General features: G+C 41.3%; 3 protein-coding genes and 1 long non-coding RNA gene across 5 annotated transcripts; 3 read left to right on the top strand and 1 right to left on the bottom strand.

Annotated features, from left to right (window-relative positions):
• Window positions 1-435: 435 nt before the first annotated feature.
• Window positions 436-12,532, top strand: LOC106601088 (cell death-inducing p53-target protein 1). The gene is made up of 6 exons (XM_014192999.3): window positions 436-596; window positions 3,963-4,023; window positions 4,593-4,753; window positions 5,409-5,552; window positions 5,684-5,996; window positions 9,919-12,532. The coding sequence occupies exons 3-6, from the start codon at window positions 4,669-4,671 to the stop codon at window positions 10,028-10,030; spliced, it is 654 nt and encodes a 217-aa protein (XP_014048474.2). The 5' UTR covers window positions 436-596; window positions 3,963-4,023; window positions 4,593-4,668; the 3' UTR covers window positions 10,031-12,532.
• A 60-nt stretch (window positions 12,533-12,592) lies between these two features.
• LOC106601092 (DNA-directed RNA polymerase III subunit RPC10) lies at window positions 12,593-13,959 on the bottom strand. Its single transcript, XM_014193004.3, has 3 exons — window positions 13,709-13,959; window positions 13,494-13,581; window positions 12,593-13,231 (listed from the first exon to the last, which is right to left on the bottom strand). The coding sequence occupies exons 1-3, from the start codon at window positions 13,817-13,819 to the stop codon at window positions 13,104-13,106; spliced, it is 327 nt and encodes a 108-aa protein (XP_014048479.1). The 5' UTR covers window positions 13,820-13,959; the 3' UTR covers window positions 12,593-13,103.
• On the top strand, window positions 13,742-18,322 carry LOC106601091 (U11/U12 small nuclear ribonucleoprotein 25 kDa protein). Of its 2 annotated transcripts, none has more exons than XM_014193001.3 (7): window positions 13,742-13,967; window positions 14,415-14,656; window positions 14,756-14,846; window positions 14,960-15,065; window positions 15,491-15,565; window positions 17,670-17,734; window positions 18,055-18,322. In XM_014193001.3, the coding sequence occupies exons 2-6, from the start codon at window positions 14,420-14,422 to the stop codon at window positions 17,725-17,727; spliced, it is 567 nt and encodes a 188-aa protein (XP_014048476.1). In that variant the 5' UTR covers window positions 13,742-13,967; window positions 14,415-14,419; the 3' UTR covers window positions 17,728-17,734; window positions 18,055-18,322. The 2 variants fall into 2 exon arrangements, with proteins under 2 accessions (XP_014048476.1, XP_014048477.1); XM_014193002.3 differs by lacking the exon at window positions 13,742-13,967 and adding an exon at window positions 14,023-14,147.
• Window positions 18,323-19,710: 1,388 nt separating this feature from the next.
• Window positions 19,711-23,561, top strand: LOC106601089 (uncharacterized). Its single transcript, XR_014391938.1, has 2 exons — window positions 19,711-19,971; window positions 20,322-23,561. It is a non-coding gene; the product is annotated as an uncharacterized LOC106601089 (long non-coding RNA).
• Window positions 23,562-23,818: the final 257 nt, after the last annotated feature.

Below are 23,818 nucleotides of genomic sequence, written 5' to 3'. Positions count from 1 at the left end.
CTGAGAGAGGCTGTCATAGCAGACTTTGATCTTGAGAGAAGACCGGCTGTGTGCCCACAAAAGAAAATGGTGGAAATTGAGCTGCACTTCCTAACCTCCTCCCAAATGTATGACCACATTAGATACATATTTCCCACAGAACCACAAAGAATTTTAAAACAAATCAAGCATTGATAAACTCCCATATCGATTAGGCAAAATACAGCAGTGTGCAATCAAAGCAGCAAGTTTTGTAGCCCGTTGCCATGTGAAAAGGGCAACCAGTGGAGCACAAACAACATTGTAAATACTATTTCACTTGCTTTGGCAATGTAAACACATGTTTCCCATGCCAATAAAGCCCAGTTGAATTGAACTGATTTCTTTCCGAGTTTTTAACGCTGCATCTTTCTAGATCTCCGACGTCATGATTTGACCTCGTTTTTTTCGCCGAGTTCTCAGTTGTCGTGAAAGCACCACAAGAGGCGGATGTTGAGTAGATCCATGGTAAACAGACTAGCTAACGGTTGCCATCATTTGACTTCCCTACGAACAGGCTTGGGATATAGCTATCCTCATCACCTAATTCTAATTTTGTGGAAGAGACAACGCATCAGGTAAATTCCGTGTAGAGATAACTAGGAAACAATATTTGAGAGACTATCAGCTAGCTAACGTTATTCCCCGTTTAGTTTTAAACTGATATTACTCAATGTGAGCTAGCTGACGAAACATGTTACTTGACTGTTCTTTTGAAATGTGTTCCATTTTCACTGATGAAAATAATAGCTAACTAGATACCTAACTAGTTAGTTGAACTAGCTACAGTAGCAACTATACTAACTAGGCAGACAGTTGTATAACGCTAGCTAGCTGATGTAAACATCCAGTCAAATCGAGGCTTCTCTCACGTCAACAAGTCCTAAATGCAGTAACGACGAGCTAGCTAGCTAAGATAGCAATTTATGTTTGATATAAACTGTGTCGATGTCTAGATGGCTAGCTACATTACGTAAAGAGTGATTGTCTGGAGAGTTGAGCAGATAATCTATGTAAATAACGTTTCTGTAGCAAGAGGATTCAGGAAAAGGATGGATGAAGTTATCTAGAAAGTTGCCTCTCACTAGAGGTAAATTATTGAAAATGATGATGGCTCATTCATATACATAAATTGACAATTACACTTTATTGTAACATCACCATCATTGATCCTCAATTACCTTGTTGGAATTCAGTGTAGTGTTATAACAAATGAAGGCCTGTTTCAACTGTTTGTGATCAAATCAAACATATCCAGACATAATGAAGTGCATGACTGAAGCTTCTCTGGATGTCCCTTAAACCTAAGTGTTCTGTACTCTGATTCTGAATATCTGATGGTGTTCTAATGTACGAGGCCTAAATGCTTGTTCTGTTTGATTAAACTGTAAGGTAAGTGCAAATTCATGGCCTCATCTAGGTTGCCTTGGGGAAAATACGGGTATTAACTTAGCCTAGCTCTTATAGAACTGTGGCCTACATTCAGATGCCATGCATTTGTACAATTTTATTTCTATCATACCTTGGACATTCCTGTAATTTCTCCAGCTTAATCAGTGTTCACATCACACTCACTAACTGGTTGGATAGCTCTCCTCTGCCTTATCACTGCCTTTGATTACCCAGTAATTTGACAGGCTTATTTTTATTGCACTGTCTGGCATTCTGACTGTTTGTTTTGGAGCAGGCAGGCCAGCCTCCTAATCATCTTATGTTCAAATTAGAGACGCCCTGACATGCATAGTGATCTCTCACAGGCCTGGTCAGCTGACCTGGGAAAGTGAAGCCTAGTAGGCCGAAGTATGGATGGCAGGTCTGGACAGCTGGTGGCATAGCAGTGTCCTGCTCCCTAGGCTAGGCTGTGTTTGTTTTCAGACACGTGTAGTAGTCAGGTGAGGTTTATGTTGTTGTAGAGTCTGTTAGGGGAAAGTGTTAGGCTAATCTGTAGCCAAGGTAATTGCGCTGCATTGCTGAGATGACATATGAGTCTGTAATACCAACATGTTTCAAGCAGACCACCATAGTCCTTGTGTCCAAGAACACTAAGGTAACCTGCCTAAATGACTACCGACCTGTAGCACTCATGTCTGTAGCCATGAAATGCTTTGAAAGGCTGGTCATGGCTCACAACACCATTATCCCAAAACCCTAGACCCACTCCAATTTGCATACCGCACCAACAGATCCACAGATGATGCAATCTCTATTGCACACCGCACTGTGCCTTTCACACCTGGACAAAAGGAACACCTATGTGAGAATGCTATTCATTGACTACAGCTCAGCGTTCAACACCAAAACCAAAGTGCCCTCAAAGCTCATCACTAAGCAAAGGACCCTGGGACTAAACACCTCCCTCTGCAACTGGATCCTTGACTTCCTGATGGGCCACCCCCATGTGGTAAGGCAGGGTAGGTAACAACACATCCGCCACGCTGATCCTCAACACGGGGGCCCCTCAGGGGTGTGTGCTTAGTCCCCTCCTGTACTCCTTGTTCACTCATGACTGCATGGCCAGGCATGACTCCAACACCATCATTTAAGTTTGCTGATGACACAACAGTGGTAGGCCTGATCACCGACAACGATGAGACATCCTATAGGGAGAAGACCAGAGACCTGGCCGTTTGGTGCAAGGACAACAACCTCTTCCTCAACATGATCAAGACAAAGGAGATGATTGTGGACTACAGTGAAAGGAGGACCGAGCACGCCCCCATTCTCATCAACGGGGCTGTAGTGGAGCAGATTGAGAGTTTCAAGTTCCTTGGCGTCCACATCACCAACACACTAACATGGTCCAAGCACACCAAGACAGTCGTGAAGAGGGCACGACAAAACCTATTCCCCCTCAGGAGAATGAAAAGATTTGTCATGGGTCCTCAGATCCTCAAAAGGTTTTACAGATGCACCATCGAGAGCATCCTGACGGGTTGCATCACTGCCTGGTATGGCAACTGCTTGGCCTCCAACCGCAAGGCACTACAGAGGGTAGTGCGTACGGCCCAGTACATCACCGGGGCCAAGCTTCCTGCCATCCAGGACCTCTATACCATGTGGTGTCAGAGGAAGGCCATAAAAATTGTCAAAGACTCCAGCCACCCTAGTCATAGATTGTTCTCTCTTCTACCGCATGGCAAGCGGTACCGGAGCGCCAAGTCTAGGTCCAAGAGGCTTCTAAACAGCTTCTACCCCCAAAGCCATAAGACTGTTGAACAGCTAATCAAATGGCTACCCAGACTATTTGCATTGCCCCCGCACATTGACTCTGTACCGCTACCCCCTGTATATAGCCCCGCTATTGTTATTTACTGCTGCTCTTTAATGATTTGTTATTCTTCTCTTTTTCTTTTTCTTTTCTTAAAATTGCATTGTTGGTTAAGGGCTTGTAAGTAAGCATTTCACGGTAAGGTCTACACCTGTTGTATTCGGTGCATGTGACAAATACAATTTTATTTGATATCCAGTTCTTAACTGTTCCAATAATGTCAGCTTCTCTTGTGTCATTTGGCCAGTCAATCTCCTTTATGCTGAAGTGAATTGTAGTAAGGAGGACTATAGAGTTACATTTCTCATTGACATAGGCTAAGTTGGTTACATCAGACAGCTTTGCTGCTCCATATTTGAGGCAATGTGCTTGTTTTATTTAAAGGCTACTGAGATTAGCTTAGGTAAGCGCTTGTGTTGTCAGGTGAATGAATTGAAGCCATAGAAATGCCATAATGCAGTCGACTGATTTAATGGGCATGCATGTGTTAGTTTCTTATAATTATGATGTTGGAGACTAACTGTTAATGCACCAATGTTTGAGGGAAGCAAGTTGTCTATAATTAATCTAGCACTTGTTAATGGCTGCACACTGTTAGTGTTTTTCATTCGCCAATTTCCAATAGGACCACATGCAAGAAACTTTTGTTGTCTTTTCTTTTCCCTTTTTCTTGAAGGTTGTTGGACCTGACAGAAGAGCAGGCTCTGTAGGTGGAAACTCCCCACTGTCATCAGCAGGTAATCATGACTAATGTCCCTTCTCGTCACCCTGCTGCTATAGGTTCTGTTTTTCTGTAAATATTGGTGGCTTTAAGAAGTCATTTCTGTTTAATGTCAGACTGCCAACTCATTGCTAAACTCCCTAATGTTTACTGTCGTGAGTGTGTTAGGATAATAAACATACGATGTTAGGATGATAAACATTCGTATGTTTATTATCCTAACACACATTTAGGTAAAGGGTGGAATGAAAGCAATTGCCATTGTTTTTGTCTTAAATCCCTGTAAATGTAATATTCTGGAGGCCTCAGAGGCAGTAGCCTAGCCCTAGCCTAAACCCAGCGTTATCCAGCTATACTGTTGAATGTTGTCTGCGTCCATCATATTTATCATACCAATTCACTTGATTGAAAAGATGTAGGGTCTACCTAGACGAATCAATACTGAGACAAAATGACAAATAAATGAATTTACTTGAATGCATCAGTAGCTGAAGTGCGAGACAGCTGCTGTATCATGTTGCAGTGTGTGGGTATTGAACTGACTGTCAGTGACCTGATAGGCCTGCGTGCGTGTTCTTCTCACAGAGTGGCTGAGTGAGTCCAAGGCCAGTGGTGAGTGGAGCTTCTACCCCAGGCCCCCCCATCCAAAGGTCCAGCCAGCATGTCCAGCGACCCCCCTCCTCCCTACCCTGGAGGTCCCAGTGCCCCTCTTATCGAGGAGAAGAATGGACAGCCAGCCGTTCTGGGTACAATTATTCTATAACTGTCTCTTATTGTGTATGATGTGGAGGAAAAAACATTTAGTTTGGGACAAGACTACAAAAAGAGACATTTTAAGAGACTATTTTACGAATGGACAGAAGTCCAGGGTACGAACCACGCACAGGCATACCTGTGAACTTCAAAATACCATCTGGTTTCTTTGACTGGGCTGCTGATTTAGTATTTGCACTGTAGCTGACTAGCTGTAGGGAAACTGGTGTGAATTTGCATAAATGCCTCCCATAACAGCTCTTGTGTGGCTGGTTAGAGAAAGGCCTAGAGAAATATCACCAGGGAAACCTTGACAGTAGGCCATGTCTGTGAACAAATCTTTATTTGTCTCATTCCCCTTCCACCCTGGGTTTCCTTACAACAAAATACTGTTTTGACCAGCCAAAGGAATGGGATCAACAAAGTGTATTTGTTACAAACTACGTAACAAATCCTTGAGAATTGTAAAGCTATGAAAAAGCACCTAGTGTGGCTATTCTGGCCTCAGTAACAGATGATGATGCATGTTCTCAATAATGGGCCAATGCCTTACTTGATTTAAGCCCAACGTAAGTCATGTTTCTTCAATCAATCATTGCTGTGAAAGCTCACTAATAAATCCTTGTTTGTCTGTGTTTTCTCTCCCAGGCTCGGCGGCCCCTGTAACGACGGGTCCTCCTCAGGGGCACCCCCTGCCTCCAGACTATGGCCCTCCGCCCTACGAGGCCACGCTACAGCCAGGCTTCTTGCCGCCACACGTCCCAGGAGATGGGGCCATGCCCATACCACATGGTAGGCATACACTGGTCTAGAGAGGGAATGAAATAAGATGGGCGACTCTAAATGCATATACATGTCGTTTGGCAGAGCACCTGTATACAGAACATAAACAGTACATACCTGCTTGTGTTTTTACCCTACAGGTGGCTTTTACCCTCCGCCAGGTCACTTTGGCCCGGGGCAGTTTGGCCCGGGGCAGTTTGGCCCGGGGCAGTTTGGCCCGGGGCAGTTTGGCCCGGGGCCCGTTCAATTTGGGCCTGTGGCAGGTCAGACGGCTCACACGGTGCTGGCACCCCCTGGGACAGCTACCACAGTGACCGTGCTACAGGGGGAGATATTCCAGACAGCACCCGTACAGACTGTGTGTCACCACTGCCAGCAGCCCATCATCACCCGCATCAACCACAGCGTGGGCCTCATGAACGCTGTCTTCTGCCTCTTCTGCTTCTTTGTTGGGTAAGGGGAAGAATTGGTGTACTACATTGTATAGAGGTTATGTAAGGGATAACCAACGAGTGGATATGCGTTCTATGGAAAATAATAAACGACGTGGAAGGTGTGTTCCACGACATGTTTAGTTACATTATTTTCCAGAGAACGCATAAAGCTCTGAGTTGATTCTCTTTCACACCATGGCTATAATTGAACACATTTGCTGCTAGAAATGTGTTCATTTGCAGGTAGAAATGTGTCAACATCCACTGAAGTAGCTAACAAGTTTACTAGATACAGTGCCTTCAGAAAGTATTCATACCCCTTGACTTATTCAATATTTTGTTGTTACAGCCTGAATTTAAAATGTATTTAATGTGTTATGTTTTATTCTCACCCATCTACACATAATATCCTATAATGACAAAGTGAAAACGTTTTTAGAAATGTTAGCAAATGTATTAAAAATGAAATACAGAAATATTTAATTTACATGAGTAATCACACCACTGAGTCAGTAGAAGCAGCGATTACAGCTGTGAGTATTTTCTGGGTAATTCTCTAAGAGCTTTTCACACCTGGATTGTGCAACATTTGCCCATTTTATTATTTTCTAAATTCTTCAAACTGTCAAATTGGTTGTTGATCATTGTGAGACAACCATTTATCTCCCACTGTCTGGTTGAAAGCAGACTGAACCAGGTTTTCTTCTAGGATTTTGCCTATGCTTAGCTCCATTCTGTTTATTTTTTATCCTGAAAAACTCCCCAGTCCTTCATGATTACAAGAATACCCATAACATGATGCAGCCACCACTATGCTTGAAAATATGGAGCGTGGTACTCAGTAATGTATTGGATTAGCCCCAAACGTAACACTTTGTGTTCAAGAAAAAAAGTTAATTGTTTTGCAACATTTTTGCAGTATTACTTTAGTGCCTTGTTGCAAACAGTATGCATGTTTTGGAATATTTTTATTCTGTACAGGCTCCTTCTTTTTCACTGTGATAATTAGGTCAGTATTGTGGAGTAACTACAATGTTGTTGAGCCATCCTCACAGCCATTAAATTCAGTAACTGTTTTAATGTCACCATTCGCTTCATGGTGAAATCCCTGAGCGGTTTCCTTCCTCTCCTGCAACTGAGTTAGGAAGGGCACCTGTATCTTTATAGTGACTGGGTGTATTGATACACCATCCAAAGTTTAATTAAATATTCCTTTGAGCATGGTGAAATTATTAATGTTTGCTTCTTTTTTTTACCCATCTACCAATAGGTGCCCTTCTTTAAGAGGCATTGGAGAACCTCCCTGGTCTTTGTGGTTGAACCTGTGTTTGAAATTCACTGCTCGACTAAGGGACCATACAATTATCTGTATGTGTGGGCAGTGGCTATTTTAGCATGTAAATCTTGGTGGGGCAAAAAAAATATTTTGGGGGGGTGCATGCCAGCAAAGCCACAACACTAAACAATAAATGAATTGCACTATAACGGTGACAAATGGTGCCCACAAACCGTTAGGGCTTACATAAATCTATCCCAACAGCAGAGTCCCAACTGCAGTCCCAACACCTTACCACTGCTACACCTGGCTATCAGCGGAGCCTTGTCTGGCAGCAAAACAGTTCAATCAGCCCCATTTACTGCCTTTAAAAGTCTATATAACTATTTGTTCAGCACTTTGAAATATACAGCGGCAGAATTCAGAACATGGGCCGTTCTTACAGTGTTCTCTCTGTACACCAAGTCAGAACCGTAGGATAAATAAAGGGCACATAAGCAGACAATGAAAGGTCTTACAATATTCAATGATTACATTTCTCTAAAACAGGTTATAGTCTACATGTGCAACACAAAGTCAGGGCAGTAGGTGAAATAGACTGATTTATTAGGGTGAGGCACATGGGCTACTACCCAAGCTTACTACACAACACACACTTAGTATTACTTTCTTAAGTTGTTTTGTTAAGTTGTTTTGAACGCGGCAGAAATCACGCTGGATTGACAGCATGGTCAATGTTGTATGTTTAGAATTTTAAGCTTGGAAAAGAGACCCTTAAACACAGACTTGGAACCACACGGCCATTCCATTGAATAGCAGGCTAGTGATTGCTTTGCAATACTTGCAGTTAGCCACTGATTCTTTCCAAACCACTCATTGTTGAATTTGCGATTTCCAACTTGTTGTGTAATGTTTATGGCCGATGAGCACCGATTATGTTTTATCTATTATTTCTCTTCATATGACAAGGATTGAAAAGGATTTGGCAGTAAATCGTTGACTTGATTCATGATGATGATTACTAGCGAAGATGTTTACAAGTATGATGCTGACATGATCAGTCCAATCAAAGCTACTGTAGATATGTGCTTTGATATCATTTTATCTGTGGCCAATGACCTTGAGCCTTCTTGGATGGGCACTTCTAACAGAACACTGAGCCAATCACGGCACAACTAGAGAACATTACCAATCCCTACGCATCGTATTTTGCGCTGGCTTGCCCAACCACCACTGAAAGCACTGAGCTAGGCTGAAACACCTGCATTTTGGAGCTGCCTTACTCAAGAAAGCAAAAAAATATATAATATTTGTATGTGGCTTTATTAACTCAATTATTTATATATATATATATATTTTTTTTTACATTGTTTGCAAACTGATATGTGACACGTATTATCCGTTTTTTAGCTAAAAAATGTGGGGGTCAAAGCAGCTCTGCTCCACCTGCCCTGAATGACGGGTCACCACTGTGTGTGGGGGGGTACAAAAGATGAGGTAGTCATTCAAAAATCATGTTAAACAGTTGCACACAGTGAGTCCATGCAACTTTTTATGTGACTTGTTAAGCAACATTTTACTCTTGAACTTATTTAGTCTTCCCATGACAAAGGGGTTGAGTATTTATTGACTCGACTTTAAAAAAAAATAAAAAAATATGATTAAAACCTCTACAGGATCAGTGTCCCTAAACCAGGACGGTTGTTGCTAATGTGACTAGAATGACGTAAGTAACAGCCAACTTTCCAGGACATAGACATGTCTTATATGGGCAGAAAGTTTAACAAGAATTTAAGCTAACTGCACTGCCCAATTTACAGTAGCTACTACAGTTAAAATACCATGCTATTGTTTGCAGAGAGTGCACGACAACAAAACACTTTTATCACGGCAACAAAGTTTTTCCTTGCAAATGGTATCAAGGATATGCATATCCTTGCTTCAGGACCTGAGCTACAGGTCGCTCTGGATAAGAGCGTCTGCTAAATGACTTAAATGTAAAAAATTAGATTTGGGTATGTCATTTTAGGTGAAAATTGGGAGAAAGAAAAAAAAGGGTACAATCTGTTCATTTATAAAAACTTTCAAAAAACATCATTCCACTTTGACATTATGGGCTATTGTGTGTAGGCCAGTGACGCCAAAATCTCAATTGAATCCAATTTAAATTCAGGCTGTAACACAACATTTTTGGGGAAAACTCAAGGTGTGTGAATACTTTCTGAAGACACTATAGCGAGAGTAGTTGCCTCGGTAACCAAACAGACTTGCAAGTATAGCTAACCAAACCATCAGTCTTGCTTGCTGTTATGAAAATCGAATGCAACAATGCCAATAATGGTTTCAATTAAACTTCTGCTTTCAAAAGCAGCTCAAACATAGAACATGTAAGAATGAAGTAGCCATTGAATTCTACCATGCGTCATAAGGAAATAATGCACGCTCTAGAATGACCTTCAAGCCAATTGGAAACGAGTATTCAACAATACCATGGTATAAACACAGAATAATATACTATGGCAGGAAATATTTGATTTCAGGCCAAACACCACAGAATGAAATGAAATAGAGCAGCGGGTTGTTAGCTATAATAAGACTATTGATTTTGGTCTGTATTCTCTGGTGGTTTGTTTCGAAATTCTTTTCTCTCTCTCCTCTACCACAGGTGTGATCTGGGCTGCTGCTTGATTCCCTGTATGATCGATGATCTCAAGGATGTGATACACACCTGCCCCTACTGCAAGGGCTACATCTACACATACAAGCGTATCTGCTAACCACCAACAGACAGACACGTGTATATATATATTATGCACACATTAACTCACAACTCCTCATGGTTGTAGTTGCAGCCTATGTTCTTTCTCCAACATTTACTCAGTGTGTCGTGCTTCATTTAGCCCTCCTAACTTTACCCTCACTTTCTAAAGCACTTGTTCACACACACTATACTTACTGTATATCATAGGAGGCTGGTGGGAGGAGCTGTAAGAGGACAGGCTCATTGTAATGGCTGGAATGGAATCCATGGAATGGAGTCCAACACGTTGTGTCCATGTATTTGATTTGTTTGGTACTATTCCATCGATTCCATTCCAGGCATTACAATGAGCCTGTCCTCCTATAGCTCCTCTCACCAGCCGCCTCTGCTATATATATTGTCCAGACTCACTTACCTAGCTATGTACAGGCATTTAGATAAGTGCTAGATAGACACGTCACACAGGACTGAACTTGATCTAAAAACAGAAACCTATAACAATTGAGAAAAGATGAGTTGCGGACACGGTACATCTTGCATACTTTATAAAAACGTCTTTGATTACGGGAAGGCTCGGAATTTGACATTTATGGTGCGAACTTGAGGGGTAGAGGTCACACTTTGGGAAAGCTGTAAACATTTGTCACTTTAATCAAAATCGTCAGCAATTGCTGGGTCAGTATTTTGTTGTTTTTGTAATTGTGTAATGTATTTTAACATGTTAATATTGAGCACAATGAAGGTTACGTCCATGTCTCGAGACCTACTTTATGTTTATGTTCTACAACCTTTAATGTATATCCATTTCAAATGTTACAAGTAAATAACCATGTATCAGATTTGTCAGGACAAACTCGAGTCGGTAAGACTGAGTTTAATTTATTTCGTTTTTCTCACTTAAGTGAGAGAAGTATGTGTTACTGTCTTTTTTTAATCCTCTGTGTGCTTTAGATAGTCACTTGATGTCCAGTGATTTTTGCTAGAGCTGTTGCACAATAATGCCAGTCATGTCCATATTAATGTATTCAATTTTGATAATGAAGAAAATGTCTGCTTATATAATGGTATTGCGAATGCACAAGTTCCCATGTGAAATTTCATACATTCATAAAACCATAATTGCCATGACTTTACTGTAGTTTTTATTTATTTAAGTGGTTTAGACTGTCATTCAGTTAGCTACTTTATAGCCTTGCTTGCCAAGCTTCATTACCATTAAGACCCAACTGGTAAGGAGACTAGCTAGTTTTGTAAGACTTTTGTCAACAACTTGGACTATATGTCATATTAAGGATAATTTACATGTGGCTTGGTGTCAAATGAAGTGTCTGAGTGAAGCTGGTCTTTACTCATAATCCTGTACTTTCCACAAACACATCCCCTGTCACTGATGCAGAGCTACATTGAGCTTCAACATCCATGCAGTCACCGAGCACCATAACCATGCACGTGTCAGAGGCTGAGATTTTCTAGTTGATCTATCAGTCCAGAGAAAAACAGGTTTCCTTGTATTTTTCCGTATAAGAATGGAACGGAGCGAAGCCGACCTGGCTGGCAGAGTCCAATCCGCTCTGCTGGAGGAGCACATTAGAATGATGAAGCGCTCTGAATATCACTGTAATTTTGTGCACTCGTCCTCTTTCACGCCATATGTCCAGTCTGTGTCATGAGGCCAATGTGTGTCAACCTGTGCTGCCCAATCCAAAACAGATTATCCTTTCACTGGTCATGTCTGTCAGTTGATGTTCAGAGGGAATAATTAAAGTAGAGTGCATCGAGGGTTTTTCCCTCACCAGTGTTTGACTACCTTTTTTGATGGGTTACATAACGTATTTAATGATAAACAGAATGTCCTTTACATTCAACCTCATTGCATACATTCTTTCATATTCAGCATTTCTGTGCATAAACCTGCTACATCTGTTAAAGCAAAGTTAAGGTCTCAAAGCCACAATCTGCTCTTTCTTTTTAGTGTTCCTTGTCTAGGTTTGATCACTATTGCTCTGATACATGTTAGTCTGAGATGCCATAGAGATAGAGGTGTACAAAAGCAAGTTCGTCACCAAGTCTTGGCTGAAATGTAATCTCGAATGCAGATTCAAGTGATGTTATCACCTGCTTCATATTAACGTGTTCGATCCAGTCCAAGTACACCAATGTATGGTATGCAAGATCTTTTGTCTGCTTCATTTGAGTCTCATCTGTAGGATCTCATCTCCTCTCAATACTACCAATAACCAGCATGATTATATACAGTAAACACTGACGGCAGGTGGAGTATGTCTGCATGTACATGCATTCTTATGGATATGTTTCACAGGCTGGTCTCTAACTTTGTACTCTCTTGAATCTTCTACATGCAGTGTGAAGTGGCTTGAAGCTGTGTAAGAACATGTAGTAAAAGCAGAGTTTAGGAATTGTATTTAACTTTGAACACAATGATGGCCTTTGTTGTTGGTAGCTAGTTTGGTCTGTTGCCCCCTCAAAAAAATAAAGAATTGTATAATGTACATCTAAATGATGAGTTGGGTCATTACTGTTGCATACAGTGCAGTTATTTTAACAAAACAAACCAGTATTTGTGATTTTATGTTATTAGTAATTTATCAGCTGGTCATACTCTTTTAATCCAAAAACAGTCATTTTTATAGTATGTAAAACATCTAGGAGAAATAAAATAATGACTCCAACAATGGATTCTGGCCATTTGGCAACTACTCAAACATAAATTATGTATCTTCAGCTATAAATTGGAAGTGACTTCTGAATGTAATTGGAAACACAACACAGAGAAGTTAACTAATCACAATGCTAAATAAAGTAAGGACATACTCTTGTGTATGAAGCACATTTGGTAGAAGTGTATATTACATCAACTCTTGCTAATGTTTCCCCAACACGCTTGGGGAAACTAGAAGCCATGTGGTCCAGTCTGTTTGTGCTATTAGCAAACTCCTATCTGTTTATTCACTGTTATGACAAAGCTGTCTGGCATGACAACAGAAGATTTGGCTACAGCACATACCCTATAAAACCTGGTTAGCTGACTCAACTAGTGTTCTCAAGTAGAGATCCAACTGAACACCAGTTTAGTCTCTCCAGCGATGTCCACACTCATAATTGCAGCATTTGTAGAACGTTGTCATTGGTTCATCTGCAGATCTTGTCTGAATCTGCATGAAGAATGCTCGGGGGTGCTCACACTTGGGACATTTTTCTAAAGAACAAAACGAGGGTTAGAGTAAATACATACCTGGCTATAAGTAACAGTGAATATGTCCCATTAGGACCACCTGTCCTCTTTAGGTCCGGTGGTGGACACAGGACAGAGGAGGCTGGGCAAATCTAATCCAGCTATGCCATCTGCCAGCCTTTGGGCTACAATCCAGCCAGTGTTCTATCATTTTAGGCGTGGATGACCAGTGACCACAGAATGATTGAAATGTTAGCTAAATTATACAGGTGATTTGGTAATTTACCTGGCGTGGAATCCACATTTTCCCAGGCTGCAGCTCCACCAAGCACATCATCAACCTCTTTCAGTTTGGGATACTTCCTGTTGTTTACCTATGGGAAAGATGGACATGTTAATGTATCAATACGTTTTAAAATGACACATTGTAAGAGAGAACACATGACAGACACATCAGTTACTTGGCAATAAGTCTAGGAATTAAGTAAAAGTTAGTTTTACCTTCCTAGTAATGTTATGTACGTACGGACATGTGTTGCAGGCGAATCGATAGCACTTCTGTCCTTCCTCTACAATCAACACATTCCCACATGTTGGACAAAACAGAAGCATATTCTTTTGACTAAATTGGTCAGCACCGATCTCACAATGTAGCTAGGTTTATACATCTATTTCAATCATTTAACTAAATTACGAAATTCCTGACAACGTTGTTGACCTCCACGCTCCTGTGAAACGTTGTTACATCTAAAAACGTTCGGTAAGAAACAACATCTGCTCTTTCTTTATGGTTCTTTGCTAAATTTTATAATTTATATTTAAAGTGAACTATATTGTATTATATTAGAAAAATTGCCCTAGAAATGGAGCAATGATGATAGAAATAGCAGTATCCCAAATCGGTACAAGTCAGAACCTCCACTCGGGCTATTTGACTCCGGTATGTTGTAGGTGACGTACATGCCGGTCGCTAAATGTTTTAGCATGGATTGCAGAGCTTCAGACTTTACCAAATATACTTTATTTTTAAGCTACAGTTTATGTATGTTTTAGTAATCACGAAATATATATTTTACTGTACACGTTGATCAATAGAGTATAAGGTGTGAAAATCAGTTAGTTTATCTAGCTAGCTAATCTTACATGAAATAGCTAGCTAGCTAACATAAACTGGTCAGCAACTTTAGCTACAAACTCCTATTCACAGTGTAAATGATGGGGGAGGAGACCCAGTCTCTTCACCTGGATGAGGGACTGTCTGTAAAGGAAGAGGAGTTAGGACAGGCAGAGGGAAAGATGAACCAAGTGGAGAATGAACAACCAGAGGAGGTTGAAGAGGAAGATGAGGAGGATGAAGAAGCATTGCCACACTCTGAATTCCTGGACATCTTTGAAGAAGGACTGGCTCGCCTTGTACAGGACCCTCTACTCTGTGACCTTCCCATTCAGGTTGGTGACCTAATCCATACTGGTGAAATGTATCTATTTGATGATGTAAAGTCCTCCAGCCTAACCAATGTCTCACTACTGTCTGTCGCTCTCCTGCAGGTGACCCTGGAGGAGGTGAATTCCCAGGTTGCCCTGGAGTATGGCCAAGCCATGACTGTCCGTGTATGCAAAGCGGATGGCGAAGTAATGCGTGAGTTTCTGACTAATGTTTCTAAGTAGAATACCTTATTTTTGTTCTATTTGAGCAGGTCAAATGAATGATACTGTGTGTGTGTAAGTGAAATTCCAATGTGTGTTGATCAGCCATAGTGGTGGTGCAGAATGCTATGGTGCTGGATTTGAAGAAAGCCATCCAGAGGTTCATGGAGCTGAAACAGCAACGGGAGGGTGGGGTAAAGCACGTCAGCTGGTAACACACACACACACACACACACACACACACACACACACACACACACACACACACACACACACACCCACACACTAACCTTGTGGGGACACACAATTCAGTCCCATTCAAAATCCTATTTTCCCTAACCGTAACCCTTACCCTAATCCTAAAATTAACCCGAAAACCTTAACCCTAAACCTAACCCTAGCTCCTAACCCTTACCCTAAAACAAACCCTAGCTAATTCCCTTACCCTAAAACAAACACTAATTCTAACCTTAACCCTTAACCCCCTAGAAATAGCATTTGGCCTTCTGGGGACTAACAAAATGTCCCCAGTTGGTAACATTTTTGTTTGTTTACTATTCTTGTGGGAAATTCTTGTCCCCACAACTATAGTTACACACACACACACACACACACAGTTTTGCTTTTCTTGTGCAGGAGATACGTATGGAGAACCTTTCATCTCGTATTTCAAGGAGAGAAGCTTGATGATGACAAAATGAAACTAAAGGAGTAAGTTTCGATCAAACACCATTGTGATTATGGAGTATATTACATAATAGAGGTCGGCCGATTATGATTTTTCAACGCCGATACCAATTATTGGGGGGCCGAAAAAAGCCGATACCGATTAATCGGCCGTTTTTTTGTTGCTGTTGTTGTGTTGTAATAATGACAATTACAACAATACTGAATGAACATTCATTTTAACTTAATATTATACATCAATAAAATCAATTTAGCCTCAAATAAATAATGAAACATGTTCAATTTGGTGTAAATAATGCAAAAACAAAGTGTTGGAGAAGAAAGTAAAAGTGCAATATGTGCCATGTAAGAAAGCTAAGGTTTAAGTTCCTTGCTCAGGACATGAGAACATATGAAAGCTGGTGGTTCCTTTTAACATGAGTCTTCAATATTCCCAGGTAAGAAGTTTTAGGTTGTAGTTATTATAGGAATTATAGGACTATTTCTCTCTACGATTTGTATTTCATATACCTTTGACTATTGGATGTTCTTATAGGCACTTTAGTATTGCCAGTGTAACAGTATAGCTTCCGTCCCTCTCCTCGCTCCTACCTGGGCTCGAACCAGGAACATATCGACAACAGCCACCCTCGAAGCAGCGTTACCCATGCAGAGCAAGGGGAACAACTACTCCAAGTCTCAGAGCGAGTGACGTTTGAAACGCTATTAGCGCGCACCCGGCTAACTAGCTAGCCATTTCACATCGGTTACACCAGCCTAATCTTGGGAGTTGATAGGCTTGAAGTCATAAACAGCGCAATGCTTGAAGCACAGCGAAGAGCTGCTGGCAAAACGCACGAAAGTGCTGTTTGAATGAATGCTTACGAGCCTGCTGCTGCCTACCACCGCTCAGTCAGACTGCTCTATCAAATCATAGACTTAATTGTAACATAATAACACACAGAAATACGAGCCTTTGGTCATTAATATGGTCGAATCCGGAAACTATCATCTCGAAAACAAAACGGGTGGCATCCCTAAGTCTAAATATTCCAGTTACATTGCACAACCTTCAATGTTATGTCATAATTACGTAAAATTCAGGCAAATTAGTTCGCAACGAGCCAGGCGGCCCAAACTGTTGCATATACCCTGACTCTGCGTGCAATGAACGCAAGAGAAATGACACAATTTCACCTGGTTAATATTGCCTGCTAACCTGGATTTCTTTTAGCTAAATATGCAGGTTTAAAAATATATACTTCTGTGTATTGATTTTAAGAAAGGCATTGATGTTTATGGTTAGGTACAGTCCTGCAACGATTGTGATTTTTTTCACAAATGCGCTTTTGTTAAATCATCCCCAGTTTGGCGAAGTCGGCTGTCTTTGTTAGGAAGAAATAGTCTTCACAGTTCGCAACGAGCCAGGCGACCCAAACTGCTGCATATACCCTGACTGTTGCAAGAGAAGTGACACATTTTCCATAGTTAAAAGAAATTAATGTTAGCAGGCAATATTAACTAAATATGCAGGTTTAAAAATATATACTTGTGTATTGATTTTAAGAAAGGCATTGATGTTTATGGTTGGAGCAACGTGTACCTAAGCGATTATATACAACGCAGGACAGGCTAGATAAACTGGTAATATTATCAACCATGTGTAGTTAACTAGTGATTATGATTGATTGATTGTTTTTTATAAGATAAGTTTAATGCTAGCTAGCAGCTTACCTTGGCTTCTTACTGCATTCGCGTAACAGGCAGGCTCCTCGTGGAGTGCAATGTAAAGAAGGTGGTTAGAGCGTTGGACTAGTTAACCGTAAGGTTGCAAGATTGAATCCCTGGGCTGACAAGGTAAAAATCTGTCGTTCTGCCCCTGAACAAGGCAGTTAACCCACCGTTCCTAGGCCGTCATTGAAAATAAGAATGTGTTCTTAACTGACTTGCCTAGTTAAATAAAGGTCTAAAAAATATATATATTTTTTTTTAATCGGCCAAATCGGCGTCCAAAAATACCGATTTCCGATTGGTATGAAAACTTGAAATCGGCCCTAATTAATCGGCCATTCAGATTAATCGGCCGACCTCTATTACATGATGCTTTTGTTAACTGAAAACAACATTTCTTGTATTGTTTTCTTGTCAGTTATGGGATCAGAAACAGAGATGAGGTGACATTCATGAAGAGACTGAGGAAGAAGTGAAACGGAGGTACAGTAGTCTTCTGAAATATGATCTCATCTGAAAGATGTTCACAGGCAAAGTGGTACCATTATAATGATGACTGTAACTAATACAATTTTATGGCCGTGTGAACGAGAGAAAAGCTATTGGAAAATGTGTCTGTGGCATTTTCCATTATAATAAGATAATGCTAATTTTGAAAGGACTCAACATTTGTATTTCTTGCACTCCCCATGGGAGTATAACACTGGCAACCCTTTTAAATATATATTTTATGTTAATAATATTATTGATAATACATTGAGTTGAACAATGAATAACGCTGCTCAATATGCTTCTAACTTCAGATTTCACTACCGTGTGGAGTCCTGCTTCAGACCTCTATGTTTCAACCTGGAGATGTACAGCAACTATATTCATACACTGACATGATTCAGTTGATGTCTAAAAGGTTTTTCAATTGACATCTCAAATGTTTTTACATGTTGTAGATATGATTGTGTGGAATGTTTCGTACGGTCTCAATTTTTTATTGTTTGGACATATTCTCTTGTCATATTGTACAGTACAATTGTGCCACTTCAAATATGAATAAAGGCTACAGTGCAACCAAAACGCCCCTGAAATATCACTTAATTTCGGTGAAAATGTTTTAGAATTTTATCTGGCGTTAAATCATTTAACCAGACCTGGGTGTGCCGCCTGGTCTAACAGTGAGAGTACAACCACAATATGTAAATATCTCCTGTAGTCCTTGTTGAAAACTGAAACAAAATATTTCACTATTTCCTGGAGAACATAGAGGAGCATCACATTTCCCACAGCGCAATCTGGGAGCAACCAGTGAAACCAGGTAAAAATCTATATTGTCTCATTACAGTAATCATTTAATTTGCAGCAGCTAAGATGGATAAGAGAAAATGTGAAATATATTTCTTATCTTTGAATTCTTGGTTTTTAGTAATGTTGGGTCACGTCATTCTATCTGACTTGTACAAACAGAACGTGATCTCCTTACATTAGTTTGTCTCGGTATGAAGTATTTGTAGATGTGCAAGGTTGATGCTTACATTGATACATAAAGTTAATGCTGTGTCTTCTTTTGGCTTATCGTTCAAGTGTTGCATAACAGGAATAGATCGAATTGAACTGAATGTATCTAACTTCATGACCCAATCATCTGAAGAAATGGAATTGTTGGCCTAACACTATATAGTTCAAGGCTCTGGGCGACTGGCATGTGTTTCAGACCGGACTACTTGGTTGGTGGCATTGACTGGTGGTGTTTGAAATGTTCCACTTTTGTGATGTTTGATGCTGGTGGTTCTTTTCAGCTCCCAGGATGTCTGGCTATTCTGAGCACAGGGAGCTGGATAGGATCTCCATGGAGATGAACCAACTGTCATTCAGGAGGCAGCAACTGATCGACCGCAGGAACATGCTGACCATCCTGCAGGAGTTCAGGAACCGCTCCAACCGCAATAGCACAGGTAAAGAGGAAATTCACTGTCTAGAACCGCTATTACTGAGTAAATGCTCATGGCAGGCATGGATGTACTGTGTGATGTGTCCTCTAGCTATGACCCAGCAGGGCTGATGTGTTCTATCACTGACTCCCTCCAAGACATGTATTACCTCTCTTTGTACAGCAGAGGGCTCCAAGCAGCAGACTGAGATTCAATGCATTGATCAGGAACTGCAGGAGCTGTCTGAGAAGAAGAGAGCGCTGCAGGAAAGCCAAGATAACATTCTCCATTCCAAGGACCATAGAAAAGGTGTGTCTACTCTACCTCCATTGTGGTGATACTGTCCTCACACAGCACTCTCTTAATACTCACATTCTGATCATGATTGTCTGTCCTTTTCAGAGTGCATCATCAGTCAGGGGGGCGTGTCTGTTCTCCCTGACCCCTCAGTTGTCTTTGTTGAAGCTCCACCCTCTATACCAGGTGAGTCACTTGGACTGAGAGTCAAATGAGGTGTGAACTTGTTCATTTGTGGGTTATTTCAAGCGGTACCCCCATTTTGCTACAATTATTTTCCTGGCCTGCTTAGATCAGACGCTAGTCCTATAGATGACTGATGTCATATGGTCACAACTACACTCCCTCCATAGCTCCGGAGGTGATCATGGACATCCAGAAACTTCCTCCCTGCTCATCTCAGACCCAGTGCCCACAGTGTCGACAGTTCATCACCACAGAGATTGTCACTTCAATAGGCAATGTGGCCTGTCTGGTCTGTGTCACAATGTCTGTACTTGGGTGAGTTGACCTGCACTGTCTTACTGCTGTGCTACTACCAATTGTCTGCCATCTTTGAATGGACAGGAGGTCGACAATGAGGTTTTTTCAACTCTATGCTTCATCTAGAGTTGGAGGGAGTAGGATATTTCAGTTAACAAAGAATAGGAACACTTCTTAGGTCTCTTAAGTAGAGGTGCCAACAGGTGCTTTTTGGAGACTGCATTCCAGATGTTTGTTTCCTGCAGTACTATGCAAATTTCAGTTTGGAACAAAAGCCAGTGCCTTTGGGCTAGTGTCATATCTGATAATCACATCACCTGATGGAATGCAAAATGTAACACTATCTTTTCTGGTCTATTCTCATTCAGCTGTGTGGCTGGCTGCTGCCTTATCCCTTTCTGCATTGATAACTTCAAAGATGTCACGCATAGATGTCCTAAGTGTCGAAGTTCAATAATCACCATCAAAAAGCTCTGAGGTAAGAGCCCACATGTACATAGAGACTAATAAACAGGTCTCAGACTGGGCTTGGAGATCTCCCCTTGTGATGATGAGACATCTATCATGCATCTGAGGTGACCCATTTGGGGTTCAGTAGACACCCTGTCCCATCATGCAGGTACAGGACAGCAGTGGATGAGGAGGACATGGACAATGAATGTTGAATGGAGCCAAGCCATAGTGAAACATGTTCTGCTGAGTGAGAAGTGATCATAAATTCCCAACAACTGTACTGTGGTCAGTGTCACTCCCATCACTCCTGTGATGACGATGTAGTCATACTGTGAGAACTGTGGCTGCATCCTGTACATTTTAAGTTAGTGTGTATGACATTCAAATCAAATGTATTTATATGGCCCTTCTTACATCAGCTGATATCTCAAAGTGCTGTACAGAAACCCAGCCTAAAACCCCAAACAGCAAGCAATGCAGATGTAGAAGCACGGTGGCTAGGAAAAACTCCCTAGAAAGGCCAAAACCTAGGAAGAAACCTAGAGAGGAACCAGGCTATGAGGGGTGGCCCTGTGCCGGGTGGAGATTATAACAGAACATGGCCAAGATGTTCATAAATGACCAGCATGGTCAAATAATAATAATCACAGTAGTTGTCGAGGGTGTAACAAGTCAGCACCTCAAGAGTAAATGTCAGTTGGCTTTTCATAGCCGATCATTGAGAGTATCTCTACCGCTCCTGCTGTCTCTAGAGAGTTGAAAACAGCAGGTCTGGGACAGGTAGCACGTCCGGTGAACAGGTCAGGGTTCCATAGCCGCAGGCAGAACAGTTGAAACTGGAGCAGCAGCACGAATAGGTGGACTGGGGACAGCAAGGAGTCATCATGTCAGGTAGTCCTGAGGCATGGTCCTAGGGCTCAGGTCCTCCGAGAGAGAGAAAGAAAGAGAGAAAGAGAGAATTATAGAGAGCATACTTAAATTCACACAGGACACCGGATAAGACAGGAGAAATACTCCAGATATAACATACTGACCCTAGCCCCTCGACACATAAACTACTGCAGCATAAATACTGGAGGCTGAGACAGGAGGGGTCAGGAGACACTGTGGCCCCATTCAATGATACCCACGGACAGGGCCAAACAGGAAGGATATAACCCCACCCACTTTGCCAAAGCACAGCCCCCACACCACTAGAGGGATATCTTCAACCACCAACTTACCATCCTGAGACAAGGCCGAGTATAGCCCACAAAGATCTCCTCCACGGCACAACCCAAGGGGGGCGCCAACCCAGACAGGAAGACCACGTCAGTGACTCAACCCACTCAAGTGATGCACCCCTCCTAGGGACGGCATGGAAGGACACCAATAAGCCAGTGACTCAGCCACTGTAATAGGGTTAGAGGCAAAGAATCCCAGTGGAGAGAGGGGAACCGGCCAGGCAGAGACAGCAAGAGCGGTTCGTTGCTCCAGAGCCTTTCCGTTCACCTTCACACTCCTGGGCCAGACTACACTCAATCATAGGACCCACTGAAGAGATGAGTCTTCAGTAAAGACTTAAAGGTTGAGACCGAGTCTGCATCTCTCACATGGGTAGGCAGACCATTCCATAAAAATTGAGCTCTATAGGAGAAAGCCCTGCCTCCAGCTGTTTGCTTAGAAATTCTAGGGACAATTAGGAGGCCTGCGTCTTGTGACCATAGTGTACGTGTAGGTATGTACGGCAGGACCAAATCGGAAAGATAGGTAGGAGCAAGCCCATGTAATGCTTTGTAGGTTAGCAGTAAAACCTTGAAATCAGCCCTTGCCTTAACAGGAAGCCAGTGTTGGGAGGCTAGCACTGGAGTAATATGATCACATTTTTTGGTTCTAGTCAGGATTCCAGCAGCCGTATTTAGCACTAACTGAAGTTTATTTAGTGCTTTATCCGGATAGCCGGAAAGTAGAGCATTGCAGTAGTCCAACCTAGAAGTAACAAAAGCATGGATTCATTTTTCTGCATCATTTTTGGACAGAAAGTTTCAGATTTTTGCAATGTTACGTAAATGGAAAAAAGCTGTCCTTGAAACAGTCTTGATATGTTCTTCAAAAGAGAGATCAGGGCCCAGAGTAACGCAGAGGTCCTTCACAGTTTTATTTGAGACGACTGTACAACCATCAAGATTAATTGTCAGATTTAACAGAAGATCTCTTTGTTTCTTGGGACCTAGAACAAACATGTCTGTTTTGTCCGAGTTTAAAAGTAGTAAGTTTGCAGCCATCCACTTCCTTATGTCTGAAACACAGGCTTCTAGCGAGGGCAATTTTGGGGCTTCACCACGTTTCATTGAAATGTACAGCTGTGTGTCATCCGCATAGCAGTGAAATTTAACATTATGTTTTCGAATGACATCCCCAAGAGGTAAAATATATAGTGAAAACAATAGTGGTCCTAAAACGGAACCTTGAGGAACACCGAAATGTACAGTTGATTTGTCAGAAGACAAACCATTCACAGAGACAAACTGATATCTTTCCGACAGATAAGATCTAAACCAGGCCAAAACTTGTCCGTGTAGACCAATTTGGCTTTCCAATCTCAATAATTTCCAATCTTGGAATAAAATGTCTTCATCAATGCAATTTATTAGAGAAACTGCATTAAAATGTTTTTTTTTAAACATTTTTATTGACCTGCAAAAAGCCTGTGTGAATTGTAAAACATCAGAGGAAAATAGTGTTTCAAGGAACTCTAAAGCTGCATGTGACTTATCCAAGCCTAGTGGTGGCTGTGTTAGTGTTTGGAACTCCTTGATAAACAAAAAGTCACATGATATGGTTGTTTTTATTTACTAAACACAACTGAATAATTTTCACACAATGTACATGACCATTTTTATTGACACAAAAAGGCTATATATACACATTATGGGTATACAGTAGTACGCATACTGTATACACCAAACAGTCTTAATACAAAAGAGCTTAGATGTGCTACGTTTGTATAAAATGTACGAAAAGAGCTCATGTGCTACGTTTGTAAAAAATAAAATTAAATGCATGACAAAATATATACACAATGTGCAAAATGTATGGCATACTATGTATCAATACACCATTGCAAGGGAAGGGGCTATACTAGTATAGTACAAATAAAATGACTTCTGATTCCAGCTCATTCTCCCTTTCTGTATTTTGGACACATGATCAATGGGGCACTGATGCTCAGACAAAAACAAAAGTTGTGCACAAAGACCTATCGGGAGCAGGCAATGTTTTTTTGATTAGCTACCCATTTTTATCCACTCACAGTGTAAACTGCTTTGCAATTTAAGTGCTTTTGTCTGTTTTTCTAACAGAAATGTGTGACATTGAGGCTCTTAAAGGACCAGTGCATTCAAAAACATTTATATACACTGATTGTACAAAA

The sequence above is a fragment of the Salmo salar genome, chromosome 03, assembly GCF_965601325.2.
Source record: "Salmo salar chromosome 03, fSalSal1, whole genome shotgun sequence".
NCBI classification, from domain to species: domain Eukaryota; kingdom Metazoa; phylum Chordata; class Actinopteri; order Salmoniformes; family Salmonidae; genus Salmo; species Salmo salar.
This window is presented reverse-complemented; position numbering and strand designations above follow the sequence as displayed.